We start from the raw sequence: 17,058 nt of genomic DNA, 5'->3' as shown, positions 1-17,058 counted from the left end.
GACACACAACAGCAGGGACTGCAGCTTTCCCTTTACGGACAGCAGAGTGAGCAGAGATGGGCTGGGAAGAGGGAACTTGATGCCCTGGGCTTGGTGCTGTCATTTGAACCAGCACAAAGTGAATGTGATCATCCTCTTTTAGGAGCATTTTGGCCTGATTCAAATACAACACCAGACATAGGGAAATTGCAGATTCCTATCCAAATCCAAGAAGCAAAAGAGAGAGGTTTCTGAAGAGAGCATCAAAACCTCAAGAAGCAAGGCAGAACATAGCAGTGACCAGCTGTGGCTTCCCATTGTTTTGCTTCCTGCAGACTAGAAGGTGACCCACAGCACCAACCCACTGCAGCTCCTGGGCTGTGAGGAGCTCAACACACAGCAGAGACTGGAGTACGGAGTTAGACCTGTGTGTAACACACAAGCACCTGGAGGAGATTCAGAGCAGAGCCGTTCTTGGGGACCAGATGCTGCTACAGAATTTGCAGGCGGCTCAACAAAGGCTGATTCTCCCAATGATTCTTCCACTGTGTCTCTGGCTTGTCTGTGAGTACTGGGCTTTTTCCCCCTTAAGAAGAGTACAAGTAGAATTCTCTAGTCATAGACAGAGCTGTTATATGTTACTGCAGAGCAGAGAGCTCACCTTGAAAACTGTTCTCTACCATTAGGGCATGAACAATGCCCTGCCCACCGTACGTGTTATGCTCTGTGATGGACAGGCTCACTTGGGCTTCTGTAGATTAGCTCTTTTACAAGACTACTTTGTTATCTTCTTGCTCAACTACTAAGGTGAAGGACCAGTGTGCTGCTTTTTGTCTGGTTCCTAGTGTCATGTATTGAAAATTCTGCTCAGAATTGTGACTGTCATTTCCAATTTCACAGGGTTTTCTGGACTTACTTGTAGACAGAGCACTCCATAGGGAAATATGCAATATAGGTCTAACAGCTGACAGTCTGCAAAGAGACAGCTTAGAGCAAGGTGGAGTAACTGGGCCTCCCTGGATCAGCGAGCAGGCTGCTTTCCCTCTCTGGCTAAGTCTACGCAGTGATTGCTGTTTCAGGATACACATGGATCCCAAAATAGCAATGTCGTGGCTTTTCCCCCATGCTCAAAATAGCGCTGCACTTTGAAGCATGGCATTCCAGTTCTGGAATGCCTCATCATACGAGGGGTAATGGAACTTCCAGAATAGTCGCTTATTCCGAACATCGGTGCTGTTTGGACGGCACCAAGTTCAGAAGAAGGAATTTCAAAAGAGTTTTGCAAATAGTAGCGCGAATTGCGTCAATGATTTCAAAACCAACTCACCATGTAGACTCAGCCACTCTGTGTTTGGATCTTGTGTGGTAAGGTTCTGGATTCTAAGCAATAAATGGTGAGATGCTGCAACCTTCAAACAAGAGTATGACGTTAAACAGGACATCTACCCTTAGACATATCTGCAGATTTTTTTTCCAAGGATTAAAACATCTGTAGGCATCAAAACGAACATGCCTTCTTGTCGCATCAAAGTGCTGTCCCAAGGGAGACAGTGCCTGGAATACCAAAGCAAGAATGCTCCTACCTCATCCACAATCCTAACTGCACTGACACTGGCACTGGTATCTAGTGGAAATTCTACAGTTGTGAATCATTTTTAGATAAAAGGAAAAGAGATGCATTTTTTCCCCCTAAAATGCCTGTATTTTTTTCTCCCAAAGCGTTAAGTTTTACATCCCAGGAGCAGCTGGCTTCCAACTGCATTTCCTCATCAGGTGAGTACTGACTTGGATTCGCTATGAAAAAAGGGCTGCCTCTTGTACTGGTGCCATCCTTCTTGGGCCACAGTTACACCTGCTTAATAATAGAGTGGCCCAATGACATTCACTGGTCCCGCTTCTCCACTGCCTGAGGTCTTGCGTCAGAATTTAATCCTGAGGAAAACTGTTGTCAAAAGACAACTTTCTGATCTGATATCACTTCCTAACTACATTGTACTTGTGTAAATAGCTATATGAGAGACCTGACAATGCAGAACTAATTTCAGCTGACCTGCTGCAGATTTAAATAATGTCACTGGGATATTCCTGACAAAGAAAGAAAGAAAGAAAGATTTTGCAACAGTAGTTGTGCACTCTTGACCAGCTATTCTAGTCCAGGCTAAGATATGTAGGTTATAATACAATGCTCACTGTAGTGTGAAAACCCCTTTTCTTATCACACTAATTAAACTATACTTTTCAAAAGTGCTAAAGATATACAATTCTAAAATGAAGTCCAGGTGATCTGCAGAGGCTTATTGTTCAAGATGCTGCATAAAGCTGTTTTTCCTTTTTTTTTTTTCCAGTGAATAGCAAATTCCCTGGGGCATGGAAACTGTGTGCAAATTTGAGTTGAACTCAGTGAACAGTTTTTGCTAACAAAAAAAAAACATTAAAAAGGTGAAATAATTTGTGCCACTTTTTTATTTTTAAATGACATTTTGTTTCAAAAGTTAGCTAGTTCAAGGGGGGAAAAAGGGGAAAATTGAAAAATATTGAAAAATAATCCAAAATGAAACAAAAAAATGAAAAAGTTCCATTTGACCCAACAGGAATTTCTTTAAGAGAGAAAAAAGCCAATAATTCACCTTCAATTTAAACTGTACCATTCCCTGTATCCTGATCTTTCAGTTTAGCTCCCAAAAGCAAAAATCAGTGGATTGCTCAACTCTAGCCTGGAGCCCTTGCAGACTTCTAGAATTTCATTTCAAGCCCAGAGTGCTCAGGACTTTGGAAAACCAGGCCTCATTCAGGTCCTAGTTGGATCAGGTCCTTTCTCATCCCCAAAAGCTGGATCAGGCCCCTCTTCCAAAAAAGGAAATAATTCATGTTGTATGTTCTATGGTCTCTTTTTCCAGGGAATCTCTCTGCACCTGAACTATTCATGGACAAGTCTTCAGCTTCTGTGGGTGACAAGGTTCTTTTTCGGTGTCTCACCCCCAGAGAGGTCCCTGTGAGCTTTGCTTTCCTTTGCACGGATGGCAAGGGAATAACCAGGAAACCAGCCATACTAGAGAGATTGTCCTTTGACTTTCTCTATCATGTGTCTGGACAGAGTTCGGGCAACTTTTCTTGTGGGTATCAGCACAAACGCCACCATAAACAAGTGCAGAATTCTCACCTCAGCATCGCCCGCTACCTGAGTGTCACAGGTGAGGAGGCGTCCTTGTCTCAGAAGATAAAAATGCTCCCATTGTTCAGTAGCATACGGCAGTCACAGCAGGCCAGCTCGTGCAAGCCCTATTCCAGCAAGTACAGGTTGAACCTCTCTAATCTAGAACTCTCTTGTTCGGCAACATCCATAATCATGCATGATTTTAGTTAGCTGGAGGACCACTCATCATGGGTGTGGCCAAGTTTCCCGGGGTCCCATAAAGTTTGTATGCAGTCATCAGTCCTGGCTCTCAGTGTTCTGTGCTGTTATTTAGCTGTAATTTGCCCCTGAATATCTTCTAACAGACCAATAAGCAGAGGAATTGTTGGTAATGTGCTAGACCATGGCTTCCCAAACAGGGGGGCATGCCGCCCTGGTAGGAGCATGAAGAAATTCCAGGGGAGGTGTGAGGTGACCCAGTCCCCCCCATCATTCCCCCATCTGAAGAAAGGTCTGGCCCATCTGAAGAAAGGTCTGTAAATTAGGTGGTCATGGGATAGGAGGAAAGATCCTTTCATGGATCGGGAATTGGTTAAAAGACAGAAAACAAAGGGTGGGAATAAATGGTAAATTTTCACAATGGAGGAGGGTAACTAGTGGTGTTCCCCAGGGACCGATCCTGTTCAACTTGTTCATCAATGATCTAGAAAATGAGGTAAGCAGTGAAGTGGCAAAGTTTGCAGATGACACCAAGTTGTTCAGGACAGTCAAAACCAAAAGGGATTGTGAAGAACTACAAAAAGATCTCAGCAAACTGAGTGATTGGGCAGCAAAATGGCAAATGAAATTTAATGTGGGTAAGTGTAAGGTAATGCATGTTGGAAAAAATAACCCAAATTACACGTACTACATGATGGGGTCAAATTTAGCTACGACAGATCAGGAAAGGGATCTTGGAGTTATAGTGGATAGTTCTCTGAAGACATCCACGCAGTGTGCAGCGGCAGTTAGTAAGGCAAATAGGATGTTAGGAATTATTAAAAAAGGGATCGATAATAAGACAAAAGATATCATACTTCCCCTATATAAAACTATGGTACGCCCACATCTTGAGTACTGCATGCAGATGTGGTCTCCTCACCTCAAAAAAGATATATTGGCATTAGAAAAGGTTCAGAAAAGGGTGACTAAGATGATTAGGGGCTTGGAACGGGTCCCATATGGGGAGAGGCTAGAGAGACTGGGACTTTTCAGTCTGGAAAAGAGGCGATTGAGGGGCAATATGATAGAGGTATATAAAATCATGAATGGTGTGGAGAAAGTGAATATAGAAAAATTATTTACCTCTTCCCATAATACAAGAACTAGGGGACACCAAATGAAATTGATGGGTAGTAGGTTCAAAACTAATAAAAGGAAATTTTTCTTCACACAGCGCACAGTCAACCTGTGGAACTCCTTGCCCGAGGAGGCTGTGAAGGCCAGGACTCTGTTAGGGTTTAAAAAAGAGCTTGATAAATTTTTGCAGGTTAGGTCCATAAATGGCTATTAGCCAGGGATAAAGTATGGTGCCCTAGCCTTCAGAACAAGGGCAGGAGATGGATGGCAGGAGATAAATCACTTGATCATTTTCTTCTGTTCTCCTTCTCTGGGGCACCTGGCATTGGCCACCGTCGGCAGATGGGATGCTGGGCTGGATGGACCTTTGGTCTGACCCAGTATGGCCATTCTTATGTTCTTATGTTCTGGCCCTCAGCCCCTGCCATTTTACAGGGGTGATCCGGTGCAGCCTCTGAAAAAAGCAGGCAGCTGGCAAAAACCCATGTGGAGCTAGCTGCCTTCTGCAAATGAGATTGAGTGTGGGCTGCAGGGGAGAAGGAGGAGTATGGGGTTAGATAGGGGGCTGGGGGTGCCTGGCTTTGTCAGAAAGCAGAGGAGGGACTTGGTTAGGCGGCTTGCGGGGCTAGGATGGCCGGTCAGCTTGTGGGACTCATGGGGCTCTCAGGTAGATGCCCCTGTCAGAGCAGGGCTCAGGTGGCTGGCCCCAGCAGCATGGGGCTCGGGATGGTGGGTGGCTGGCTGGCCCTGGCAGCATGGGGCTTGGGTGGGTGGTTCAGGCGGCTGGCCGGCAGCTGGTGTTGGTGGCTGGGATGGGCAGCTGGTCCCAGCAGCGCAGGGCTCGGGTGGCTGACAGGCAGGTGGCTGGCTGGCCCTGGTGGCGTGGGCCTCAGGCAGGCAGCTCTGGCCATGCAGGTCTCAGGTGGGTGGCTGGCGCAGGCAGCTCTAGAGGCTGGCATGGAGCTCAGGCAGCTGGCCAGCTGGGGCTGCACCAGGCAACCACAAGAATCCAAGAAAATTATTTGTGCTTATTTTTAATTTTAAATAACTTTTATATCAAGCTTTTGTGATTATTTTAAATTGTGAATTGAATTTTTTGTTAAAGGGGGTTGGATGATGGTAAAGAAGAAGTGGAGGGGGTGTGAGGGTTTCTCAAAATTCAAAAGGGGGGGTTTGATGCCGAAAAGTTTGGGAACCACTGTGCTAGACAATACGGACCTCTCATGGTCTAGCAAATTGTCTCATTCAGCACTGGCCAAGTCCTGTAGGTGCTGGATGAGAGAGCTTCAACGTGTATCTCTTTCAGTGGGGACACTCAACATGAAAGTATTGGCCCAATAGGGTTTCAGAACGGGACCACAGAGAGTATCGATTCCTCAGAAGAGCTCAGTGCGGCTGGTGCACTGCACAAAACCCTTCATTACTCTTCAGCTGACCTCTTAGAAGGGTATGAATTTTAGTGATGAGGGAAATGGGCGAGTCAAAGACTTTTCATTGACATTTTTTTTGGACAGAAAATGGCATTCCCATCAATATTGACCCATTTCAAACTGTGTGACATTTGATGACAATTCATAGGGTTTTTTAAAAAGTTTTGCTGGTTTATTTTATTGAAATGTAAAGATTCCTTCACAAAGCTGTTTGAAACGCAGAATTACACGTTTATATTGTTGTGACATTCTGAAATTTTTTTTCACTCCTGTTTAGATCAAAACAAAAAATTTGTAATTTCATTTCAGATTTTTGGAATTTCATTCATACTTTTATCACACAGACAGGACACACTAGAAAAGGAGATAAATTGTTCCCATTTAAGTACTAAGCAGCAGCTGTTCCTTTATGATTTTAAAATAAAATAAAAATAATACAATTTTTCAACTATTATCTTGTCCTATGATTGTCTGTAGTAATAGGAATAGTGCAAAATGTCATGAAATTGTTTAAAAAATAATATATGAAACTAAATAAAATAAATCAGAAAACAAAGACATCAAAATGAAATTGCAATATGTCAAATATCTGAACAAATTTTTGAAATTCCACCTTATGCCTATCTCATATACACTGGAAATTCTGTAAAATTTGGATAGCAAATGAAAAAAAATGTATGGGAAGCAAAAAGGAATGTCAAATTATCAAAATACAATGAGTCAATATTTTGGAGTTTAAACCCTCTCTATTAGTACCATTAGATATAGATGAAATGATTAGATTTTTATCAGTAAATGTCAATAAATTTGGATTTCACCATACATACAAACACTAATAGATGAAAAATACATTGATAATATCAAAATGTACGGATAGCTAAAGTAAGGCAAATCCTCTGTGAGAACATATTAGAGTTTGATGTAATTATATTTACTTTATATACTTATATATATGATGTTAATAATTTTGTTTTGCTACTTTTTGTGTAGTAATGTTTATGTCGTTAGATAATTGTCGGACCCTCCTTCGTAATGTCTTGTAACTATGAAAATTTAAATAGATAAAATAGAAACAAATGCTTACTGCCCAACAGGTGATGCAATTGTGAAAATGTAAATTAATATGAACAAAAAAGCTTCAAAATAATATTGTCTGATGAAACTATGGAATATACAAATCATATGCTACCAAGGTTAACTCTGAAGGACTCTTTACATTTCAGAACAACGATTTGTGACCCTCTTTGCCAATATGGGGTAACAAATTACTGCTTCAATCTTTTCCTCTTCTAATTTTCGCACAGACAAAACCACCAATTCCAGCAGCTATGACTCAGAGAAGACTTCTTCCTATGGTAAAATCACCTCATTCATTCATGAATTAGATTTCTGTGTTGCCCTAGGATGTGTTTTCCAGAATAGCAGAGCTCCATCCTCTCTCTTGCCTCCCTCCTTCTTGAAGAGTTTATACAGGTCATCTTCACCCTGTGTTCCACTGAGAGGACTGCATCCAGCTAACCTGGTGCACTGGGGTATAAATCACTACCACCACCATTCCCATGGGGATATGCTTGTTCCCCGGTAGGATTCACCTCAAGAGAGGTCAAATGGTATTTCCACAGCCCCTGCTTCCACCAGGGTGCTGCATGGCTGCTCTAGCTGTGGGAACTCTCAGGGGAGTAAATGCAGAACCTTCCTGGGGCACTCTAAACCAGAATAAAGGAACTTGCGGCCAATTGGTGCTTGCCCAGCTTCTGTCCCAAGCAGAGTTTCCAATGCTAGGTCCTTCAGCAGGGTCTTGGCTGGCACAAACTAGTCGTAAGCTGCTGCTACACTGCCAGTCTCCCATCAGAGGAGCCGTGGTAACGAGGCAATCTGAAGCAGGCTAATGAGGTGCTCGTGTGCATGTTCAGAGCCTTATTAGCATAATGGCAGCCACACAAACATATTTTGAATTGCAGATTGACAATGAAGATGGGGGCAGCTTTGAAATAAGCACCTCACTTCAACATTCCCTTACTCCCCCAGAACTAGATCAGAGTAAGGGAACGTCAAAGTGGGGCGCTTAATTCACAGCCACCCCCATCTTCACTGTCAATCTGCAATTCAAAATCTGTTTGTGCAGCCGCCATTATGCTAATGAGGAGCTGAATATGCACATTAGTGACTCATTAGCCTGCTTTGAATTGCCTCGTTACCATGGCACCTCCAATGGGAGAGAGGTAATGTAACAGCAGCCCTGGCCTACGTGTAGATAATCTTACAAATAAGAGACACCTGGACAACACTGCTATTGAACTGGTTATGTCCACTAAGCAGGGGGCAGGTCATCAGCTTCTAAATTCCCCTTAGACTTTCTATGTGACATTGTCAGATTACAAATTAAACATCCCCTTCTCATAAATGCCTGTCAGCACCAAGACCAGATACAGTAGTAGCTGTAGCCAGCGTTACCTCTTTGCTTTTCGCAGACTTGGTTGAAACCAACCATAAGTCTCTGGCCTTCTAACAATACAGATAGAAAGGTCATTGGTTAAGTTGGGTTTTGTTTTTGTTTTCTCTACCCAGCAGCCTTTAAGGAGGGTCCCATAATTCAAGATAATTATAAGTGAAATCATGAGAATAAACAGAAATGGTTAAAATGAAAACAAAAATACAGAACTATATTTCACTAACAGTTGCAGATTTGATAAAATCAAATGTCTCAAGGGCAAGTGTCAGTTCTGATGACATTTCTACAAGAAAAAAGTCCAGACGAATCCTTTAGATGCTCATATTGTGTTAATTTTAGGACCATTATAACAAAATATGACAAAACACTGACATTAGTATTTTTATTTATATGAATTGTATTTAATATTATACTTAATATATTGCAATGAGCCAACACTCTCAAAATGAAACCCTCTATTTTAACAAAAACAAAATTATTTGGTGTTATCAAAAAAAAATATTTCTCTAGTTTAGAAGCCATTTTTTCAGCATTTTTCTTTTGGTGGGAAATGTAAAATTTATGGCTTTTTATTCCAATCTGGAATGAAAACAAATTTGACAATGTTTCCACAGAATAGAAATGTTGGTGTCGTGGCAGCTCTAAAAATTCATTGTATCATTTACTGAATGGCCTTTGGCAGGTGTTTGTATTATATTAGATACTTATTTTGGTCTAGCTGTCGAACGGATGGCATCTTCAACATATTTGAGCTACCTTTTCACTTCCTTGTTTCCTGTCACTATTCGTGTTGCTTTGGTTTTCTAGGACTGCAAATGATACTTGGAATTACAATTCCTACTGCCATGGGTGTGTGCTTGGTTCTGTACCTAGTACTAATGAAAGGTATGTAAGCACCCATATCTGTTTAGGAGACAAACTTAGAAGAAATCCTCTGTTTCCATGGTGTTCTCAGACAAGGACAAAGAGCCAGGATAGAATCTGTGTTTGATGTCTGCAGTACACTTCTTTTAAAAAAAGGACAAAGTCAGAACTTGAAATGTGAATCCAGCCCCAGATCAGGAGGTTTGGCTCTGAATCCTTTAACAAGCTGGCAATTTTTTCTGAAACACCTGTTAGCAAGTGCAAGTGATGCTAGAAAACATTAAGTGCACCTCTCTGATGCACTGTGGGAAAAGGCTTTTTACCCCACTTAGACTGAACAGAAGTGGGAGTGTCCCTATAGATGACCTAGGGTGTGAGCTGAGCGGTCTCTGTGGAGGAGCACTGGGAGCAAACAAGCTCATGGGGGAGGCTTGGGCTGGATTTTGTTTATCTCTTGTGAAGAAATCTGAATGCCACGAAGTGGTTCCATTCTGACTAACAGCAATCTACTGAACTGAAGCAATGAGGTGAAGTAACTTGCTTGCAAACTGCGAATTTAGAACTTGTCCCTATAGCTTTGCTTTGAGGATATAATCTAACTAGAAGGACAATCTGTCTAAAATTTGTCCTGAGAGATCAGTAATTTCACAAGTCCAACTGATCTTGTGAAATTCCTGCCATCTGGGGCCAAATTTTTGTGAGAACAGCTGCTGAAATTGTGTCGCTACAAACTCACAACATCAACATATTGAGTGACCTGAAACTTGCACCCTCAAACTTACCCTAAATCCACCTTAGATTACAACTCCAAACCCTGCTTCCTTACCCCAGAAATAACTTGTTTTATGTTCCCTTTATTCTTTACTGATGTAGTGCCAAGTCATTTAGAATGTTTCACTAATATTTCCCTTTCATTTCAGCTCCATGTCAATGTAAAAGTCAAAGGTAAGTGGAAATCATTTCAGAGTAGCTATAGAAATATAATATTTAATTTAGAATTACTCTGCCCTGCAAGTGGAGTAATCCTTTCTCTTTAAGATAAAGGAAAAAACTATCTTGTTAGTCACGCTATTGTAATTGATGTGAATAGCCATTAGAGGGAGACATAATCACAATTGCTAAGCCAGAACATCAGCTTGGCGCATGGGGTGCTAGCCCAGGCCTCTCTTGTTTTAACACAGTAAGTACAGGTAACTTTCCACATTCGCTTATATCACTTTTGTCTCATTTTGTATAGGAAGCAAAATGCAGAGGAAAGCACAGACAAAGCTGCAGCAGCAAAGTTTATTGGTAGGCAGTTCAAGCATATTTGACCTACTGATTTATCTAGTATATTTGGATTCTCAAGGGCAAAGCATGGGGAAAATGAATGCAGTTTGTTAATTAATTCACAGGCCCAAGACAGTGTAATATCAGCCTGCAGTAAAAACAGATTTGTTGTCATCAGAAAACTTCTAATCACAGGTCGGAAGGTGACTATACTCTGGAAGTTACAGTAGGATGCATTCATAGGAGATGGGGCTAGAGGCTGGGATTTCTGTTGCAAAGCAGATGATAAAGCAGCTCATTACCAAGTCCTATCCTGTTCTTTTGCAACGAGTCAAAGATTCAGCAATTCTAAGGTCAGAATGGACCACTGCAATCATCTTATCTTACTTCATGTATAATAGAAGACAGGTAACTGCCTTGAAGTAATTCCTAGAATGCATAATTTAAAAAAATCCAGTGATGGAGAATCCACAATGACCCAAATCCTATCCATTTCCACCCAGGTTCCATTTTTCTTGAAACTGATGCCCTCTTAATAAATATCTCAAAGTGATGCCCACTCACCTCTCCCACCTGTTCCCATCACATGGTAGATTTATTGTTTTAATTGCTATTTATTCCTCTCAGAGCTTAAGTCCGGAAAAGCCATTTTTAGAAATATCACCATGATATCTGACTCTTTCAGCACTACTCACACACATAACAGAGACTGAAGAGAGGTTTAATATTCCGATGCTATTTGACCTGAAAAATTATTATTAAAAATGGCTAAAAATTATGTATTTATTTTTCAGGTGCCTCATCTGCTGAAGGTTCCCATTACACAGTAAGTAAAAAGAGAGAACTGAGAAGAGGAATAGGATAGACGTCTGTAAAATCATGAATGCTGTGGGGAAAAAAGAATCAAGAAGTGCTATTCAACATTCCCCACATTGCAAAAACTGGGGATCACCTATTGAAACTAGCAGGCAGGAGGAGACTGATAAGTACAAGTACTTTTTTCATACAATGCACAACTTAACTATGAACTTATTACCATGGGCTGTAGTTGTTGCCAAAAATAGAACTGGATTTAAAAAAAAATAAGCTTGATAAGTTCATGGGGGACAGGTCCATCAATGCCCATTAACTAAGATGGTCAAGAATGCAACCCCATGCTCAGGGTGACCCTTAACGTTTGACTGTCAGAAGCCAGAAAGGGAAGACAAAGATGGATTTCTCCAAAATTGCCCTGTTCTATTCACTTCCACTGAAGCTCTGTAACTATCCTCCATCCAAGACAGCATACTGGGCTAGAGGGACTCGTGGTCGCTTGAGGGAGCATTTCTCAAGTTAACTTTCCTTATTCCGCTCCTCTCATGAGGAGTACAAAAATCAACGTTTTCTCCATGTGATTGTTGGGCTCTGACAGTAAATCTCTCAGCTTTCTCAAAAAATATGCCAGCCCCTTTTCTTTGTGTTTTGTTGCCAGGGACCCCAAGGCAGAGACAAGACTACAGAGCAGTATGAATCTCTCAATCCCAGAGCAGTGGAGACCACTCCTTATTCTACACTCCATCTAGAACAGAAGAGCAAACCAGCTGTCTCTGCATCTCAGCTCAGTAAGTGACTCACAGCCCTTTACACTGAAACCTTAGGCTGGGATCATTTGAGTCACATAAGGGACAGAAGCCCAGGTGTTTAAAGCTATTTAGATCTTGCTGTACTCAGTGTCATGCCTGGATTTTGGAGTCTACATGTTCTCTTCACAAAGGATTTAAGGCTTGAAGTATCCAAGTTTCATCAGCAGTGGCTCTAACTCCTGAAGACTACAAATTCCAGGCAGGTTATTTATATTCAGGATACTCTTGTCTCTCAACCTGACTAACCTTGTCCTGTCATTGGTGACACTGAACCATGTCTAGTTATCCCTCTCAAATGGCCACAGTGGTACAGATTGTTAGAGAATGTGAATTAGCACAGCTGCATCAACTCTAGGGGAGCAGGGCTGATTTACGCCAGCTGGGAATCTGCCCCATTGATTCCAATGGAGTGATACCAATTTATACCAGCTGGGGACTGGGACCTATAACTTTCCTTTGCGTTATCTGTGTATTTTCTGAAATTCCACCTGGCAGAGACTCACCACCACCACTCTATTTTTTTGGACCACTATCCAATACATCTCTGCCATCTGCTTGGTATATTATGGTTTGATGCTGGCATAATCAGGGTTGTTCTATCAGAATGTAGTTGTGGGGGCTGAGTGACACACACAGGCAAGGAAGCAATGAAATCTAAAACATCCCTGACTTCACTGTGTGTTCTACAGCATCTTCTGGAGAAAGCAGCTGTTACTTACCCGCTGGTGTGTGTGTGTGGGCGGGGGGGAAGTGTCCAGGAAGTGGCAGGGCGTAGTCCAGGAGTGGGTGGAAACTCCCTACCCTCAGCCAGTCCCGCTGAGCCAGCAACCGCAAATTACTTCCTACCCTTGAGCAGGGGGGACCCACAAAGCAGAATGCACCTGGTGCTGAGGGTTTGTGGCACAGCCACAATGTTTGTATTTTTATAGCTGTCTCTGCCTGCCCTTGTTCTCCTCTTTGCAGTGGCTTTGGCTGTTCTGAAATTAACCTTCTGCTCAGAAAAGTGACTCTGCTAAGGAGTTCTCAGCCTGCGGCCAGTACCTGGAGCCTGCCTGCTTTGCTCTGCTGCGGCAGTGCAAAAGGGTCAGAATGGGGGCAGAACAGCAGCCCATGTCACTCTGTGCAGGTGTACATTCGACCTTGAAGTCAATTGTAGATATGCAATTCCAGCCACAGCAATTGTGAATTGACATATCGGGCTGTCCTACTTGAGAAACTCTCCCATCAACCTCCATTGCTCCTCGTAAAAATGAGGGGTACAGGGTGTTTTAAGTGGAGTTCTGTCAAGAGTTTAATCAGCAAGTGTCTCTCTTTTCGCCTACCCAGAGCAATGTTATTGAAATCCCTGTTTTTCCCACAGCAAACAGGAGGGGAATCCGGTCCACTTCCTGGCACTTGAATGAAACATTTGGAAATAAGCAGTCATGGCATTCAAAGAACCTTAATTCACCAGTGTTTCCATCCTGCTTCTTCTCACACCATACTTGGTGAAATGTTTTGATTTTGAATCAAGGCCTGTGCCCAGGGCTTTACCCCTTAGCCTGTGGGATCACAAGTGGTTTCGGAATCAGGAAAGGGAGTGGGACTTGAAAATGTGAGCCTTTGTGATTCTGAATTGAGCAGAAATCAGGCTTGATGTATGAACTGATTCCAAGGAGGCCTCTCTGTATTTACAGGACAAAAGAGGGGTGGCATTGCTTTCATTTTTATTTAGTCAAATTTCTATTTAAAAACTGATCTTTAGACATAGATTGTACCTTTTATATCTGCTGAAAAGCATAGCCCCACTCACATTCATTGGGGGAACTAATAGACTTGTGACAAGGTTCAATTAACAGGTGCCATAGCTAATTACATTGTTTACAAATACAGTATTCTTTTTCCAGCTGCTTCATCTCATCGACGTTTGCAGGAGAAGGTAAGTACAGAAGACCACCCACACTGGCTCATAACAACCCTCAGGGCAATTGCCACGTTTCATCATCTGGGACACGTAGAACAGAGGCTGAGAAACAGCTTTGTGTCCCCTTGCTCACCCTGAGCAGTAGTGTGATCTCCAAATAGCCCCTTCAGTTCACAGACAAAGTTCCCCAAGTAAAGTACTATTCAGCGTGGGGAAGGTATCAGAGAAACTGACCCTTAATTACTACAGAATAAGGCTTTGCCTCCACGCAACAGAGCCAGGCCCTTTGGCTGAATGAATTAGACACACTGCTTCCTTCATTTACAAGGGAAGAGGAATGGCTAAGGCCCTTATCCTAATCCTCAAAGGTGTTCAGGCTCCTCATTTCCACTCAGCTCCATGGGAAGATCTGATCTGGCTGGGAATTAGTTTGGGCAGTCTTTGGGCCTGGGCCTTGGAATCCATGAATCTTTGACAATCATTACCTATATTATACAATGTTGAGGACTTTCCAACCTAGCATAGCTGCAGAATGTCTTTTGGGGCAGGGACTGTCTTTTCTGTTCTCTGTTTGTACAGCACTGAGCACTATACACTGCTACGTACAACAGCACTGAGAGTTCTTTGGAATAGGGACTTTCCTACCCTTACAATCTGGAGTCAGCAGGGGACAGTTCCTGGCTCAGAGAGAGGAGTGTAGTCCAGGGGTTTAGGAACCAGGACTCCTGGGTTCTATTTCTTGCTCTGATTGGTGATTGTGATTTTGAGATTAGCATGAGGTGGATGGGGAGTCAGCCTCCTGGTACTTGTCTCAGTTCTGGAAGGAATGATAGAGCAGAAGTCAAGATTTTGGGGATTAACTTCCTGCATAACCTGGGACGTACCACTATGGTAAAAATGTCTTTACCAATGCCAAGGCTGCGGAAGCCGCATGAACTGTGATGTGCAAGGGGCCTCTGAGATCCTCAGCGATACATAGGCAGGCGGCAAGTGTTATTCCAGTGTGTGGCATTCACCTCTGGCTCCTATTAGTTATGAGTTTACAAGGGGTCACTTGGCTGTCTCCACCCATCAGCTTTCAAACAGATTCTCAGAAACAGAGCAGCCCCAGTTTGTTCGCTGTTAACTGATACACATTCTGTTTAAAGGAACCAGCAGACAAGGAAGTGGAAGGTGATGGGTACGAAAGGCTAAACTCCAGTTCAGTGCAGAAGGGGCTTTATTCCACACTTCATCACACACAGTGAGATGCCTGGATCTTACCTCCATTGGAGCTTGGTAAGTGAGTCCCTCTCCTCTGGAATGAAATTTGTTCCACAAATTCTATTGGCACTTCTGCCTTCTCTAAGCTGAAATTCCCCACCCCACCCTCCCCCCATCCAGGCCAAAGGTTGAGTCATTGGGTTTTGCCTGGGTCAGGGCAGGGATGGAGGACAGAAGCAAGATGTGCATTTGAGGAAAGAGGATTATTTCAGTTGTATTCAACTCTGTCCCGCTCCCTGCCCAGTTTTCCTAAACTCGTGAGAATCTCCTTCTAGACATGTGGGTTTCAGTCAGATATTCCCAAGGGCACATAACTGTAACCTTACAACTCCCTGCCTGGCACTTTGCCTAGTTACTTGCACCCAGTTCAAAGTAGGCATAAGATGTGGAAGAACCTTGTCAGTGGAGAGCAGATGTAGGACAGGGCATCTGTGGGCAAGATGCTACAGCCGGTCAACATTTTTTGCCACAACGTATGTGTGTCAGAAAATGGAGGGGGGAAAAATCATGAACATTTTCTTCTTTTTGTGACAAAATTTGGTAGTATTGTTAAAAACTGAGTCTTTTAGGTCATTGTTTTGGTTTTCAATTAATACCAACATTTTTCCACAGTGAAAAAGAAACATTTCCCAGTGTCCCTCAGATTGATTTTCACCATCAAGAATAAATTGCCTGAGATAACAGTCTATGCTTCATTATGAGGTGTGAAATGCAGTTGGTATTGTGTTAGCTGATTCTTGTTTTCTTCCCACAGATCCACATGCCCTTAAATGAAGAGTTTATAAGAAAAGTATTTCAGAGTGTAAGTTCAGTGTGTAGCCCCTGCCCACACTCACATCATAAGAAAGAGGACACAGAGATAATGAAGAAAGGTTTAAGCAACTTGAAAATATACAGAACAGAACTTGTCCATTTGTTAATTGAATGGAGAACTAAAGAGTGTCACAGATTAAACGTCTCATTTCTTAAAGAGCAGTCAGATTCTACATCCATGTGGAAAGAACACATTGGCTGTGTCTACACTACAAAAATAACTTTGAAGTTGCTTACTTTGAAGTACAACTTTGCAGTAAGCAAATTCGAAGTTCAGCATCTACACACACCCTACTTCAAAGTTAAACTTCGAAGTAGGGCACTGCTCCATTCCCGGGAATGGAGTAAGGACTTCGAAGTTGGGCTGCCTACTTTAAAGTTAACTGAAGTTAACTTTGAAGTAAGGGAAAATGTGTGTAGGCTGTCTGCTGGCTACATCAAAGTAGCGCCTAACTTTGAAGTTAACTTCTAAGTTAGTTCCTAGTGTAGACTCACCTGTTGGTTTATATGCATAGATAATGGATGTTTTTTTTTTAAAGACTGATATGTATATTTGGACTGTAGCATACATAAAGGGGGCTATCAGTTTATCTGAAATTTGTTAATCTGATAGGGAAAACATAACATCTCTATGTTAATATTAGAAATGGCTTTGCTTCATAGAATAACAGTAATTACCAGAATAGACAGACTAGGGATTAGAAATGGTAGAAGAAACTATTGTTTCCTACCACAAAAATATGTTGAAAAAAATGTTCATTTGCAGTGTTTCATAATTTCAAAATCAAACAAATAAAATTTTCTTTTCAAGTAGAAGAAATAGTTGTTTCAATTTATCTTGAATCATGTGATGTGTTTTAAATGTGCTTTAATTTAAAAGTTTCATTTTGTTTTCCAAACACTGCAGTTTTCAAATTTTTTATTTTTCTTTTGTCCTCTTTTTCTAATTTCATCCAACAAAATACAATACAATGAAAGCTTTCCAGAGTTTT

General features: G+C 42.1%; 2 protein-coding genes across 5 annotated transcripts in view; one reads left to right on the top strand and one right to left on the bottom strand.

The window, feature by feature from the left end:
• LOC142025194 (scavenger receptor cysteine-rich domain-containing protein DMBT1-like) overlaps positions 1 to 17,058 on the bottom strand; it is a 903,096-nt gene that overhangs the window by 765,415 nt on the left and 120,623 nt on the right. The window lies entirely within an intron of this gene.
• Positions 132 to 16,825, top strand: LOC142025227 (uncharacterized). Of its 4 annotated transcripts, none has more exons than XM_075017836.1 (12): positions 132 to 543; positions 1,699 to 1,752; positions 2,877 to 3,170; positions 7,185 to 7,235; positions 9,140 to 9,217; positions 10,117 to 10,141; positions 10,434 to 10,486; positions 11,260 to 11,291; positions 11,937 to 12,066; positions 13,974 to 14,005; positions 15,139 to 15,268; positions 16,008 to 16,825. In XM_075017836.1, exons 1-11 carry the CDS (start codon positions 465 to 467, stop codon positions 15,235 to 15,237), a joined length of 927 nt encoding a protein of 308 aa, XP_074873937.1. In that variant the 5' UTR covers positions 132 to 464; the 3' UTR covers positions 15,238 to 15,268; positions 16,008 to 16,825. The 4 variants fall into 4 exon arrangements, with proteins under 4 accessions (XP_074873937.1, XP_074873938.1, XP_074873940.1 ...); XM_075017840.1 differs by lacking the exon at positions 132 to 543 and adding an exon at positions 758 to 786; XM_075017837.1 differs by lacking the exon at positions 9,140 to 9,217.

This window comes from Carettochelys insculpta, chromosome 22 (assembly GCF_033958435.1).
Source record: "Carettochelys insculpta isolate YL-2023 chromosome 22, ASM3395843v1, whole genome shotgun sequence".
NCBI classification, from domain to species: Eukaryota; Metazoa; Chordata; order Testudines; family Carettochelyidae; genus Carettochelys; species Carettochelys insculpta.
Note: the sequence above shows the minus strand (reverse complement) of the source record. Positions and strands in the feature narration are given on the sequence as shown.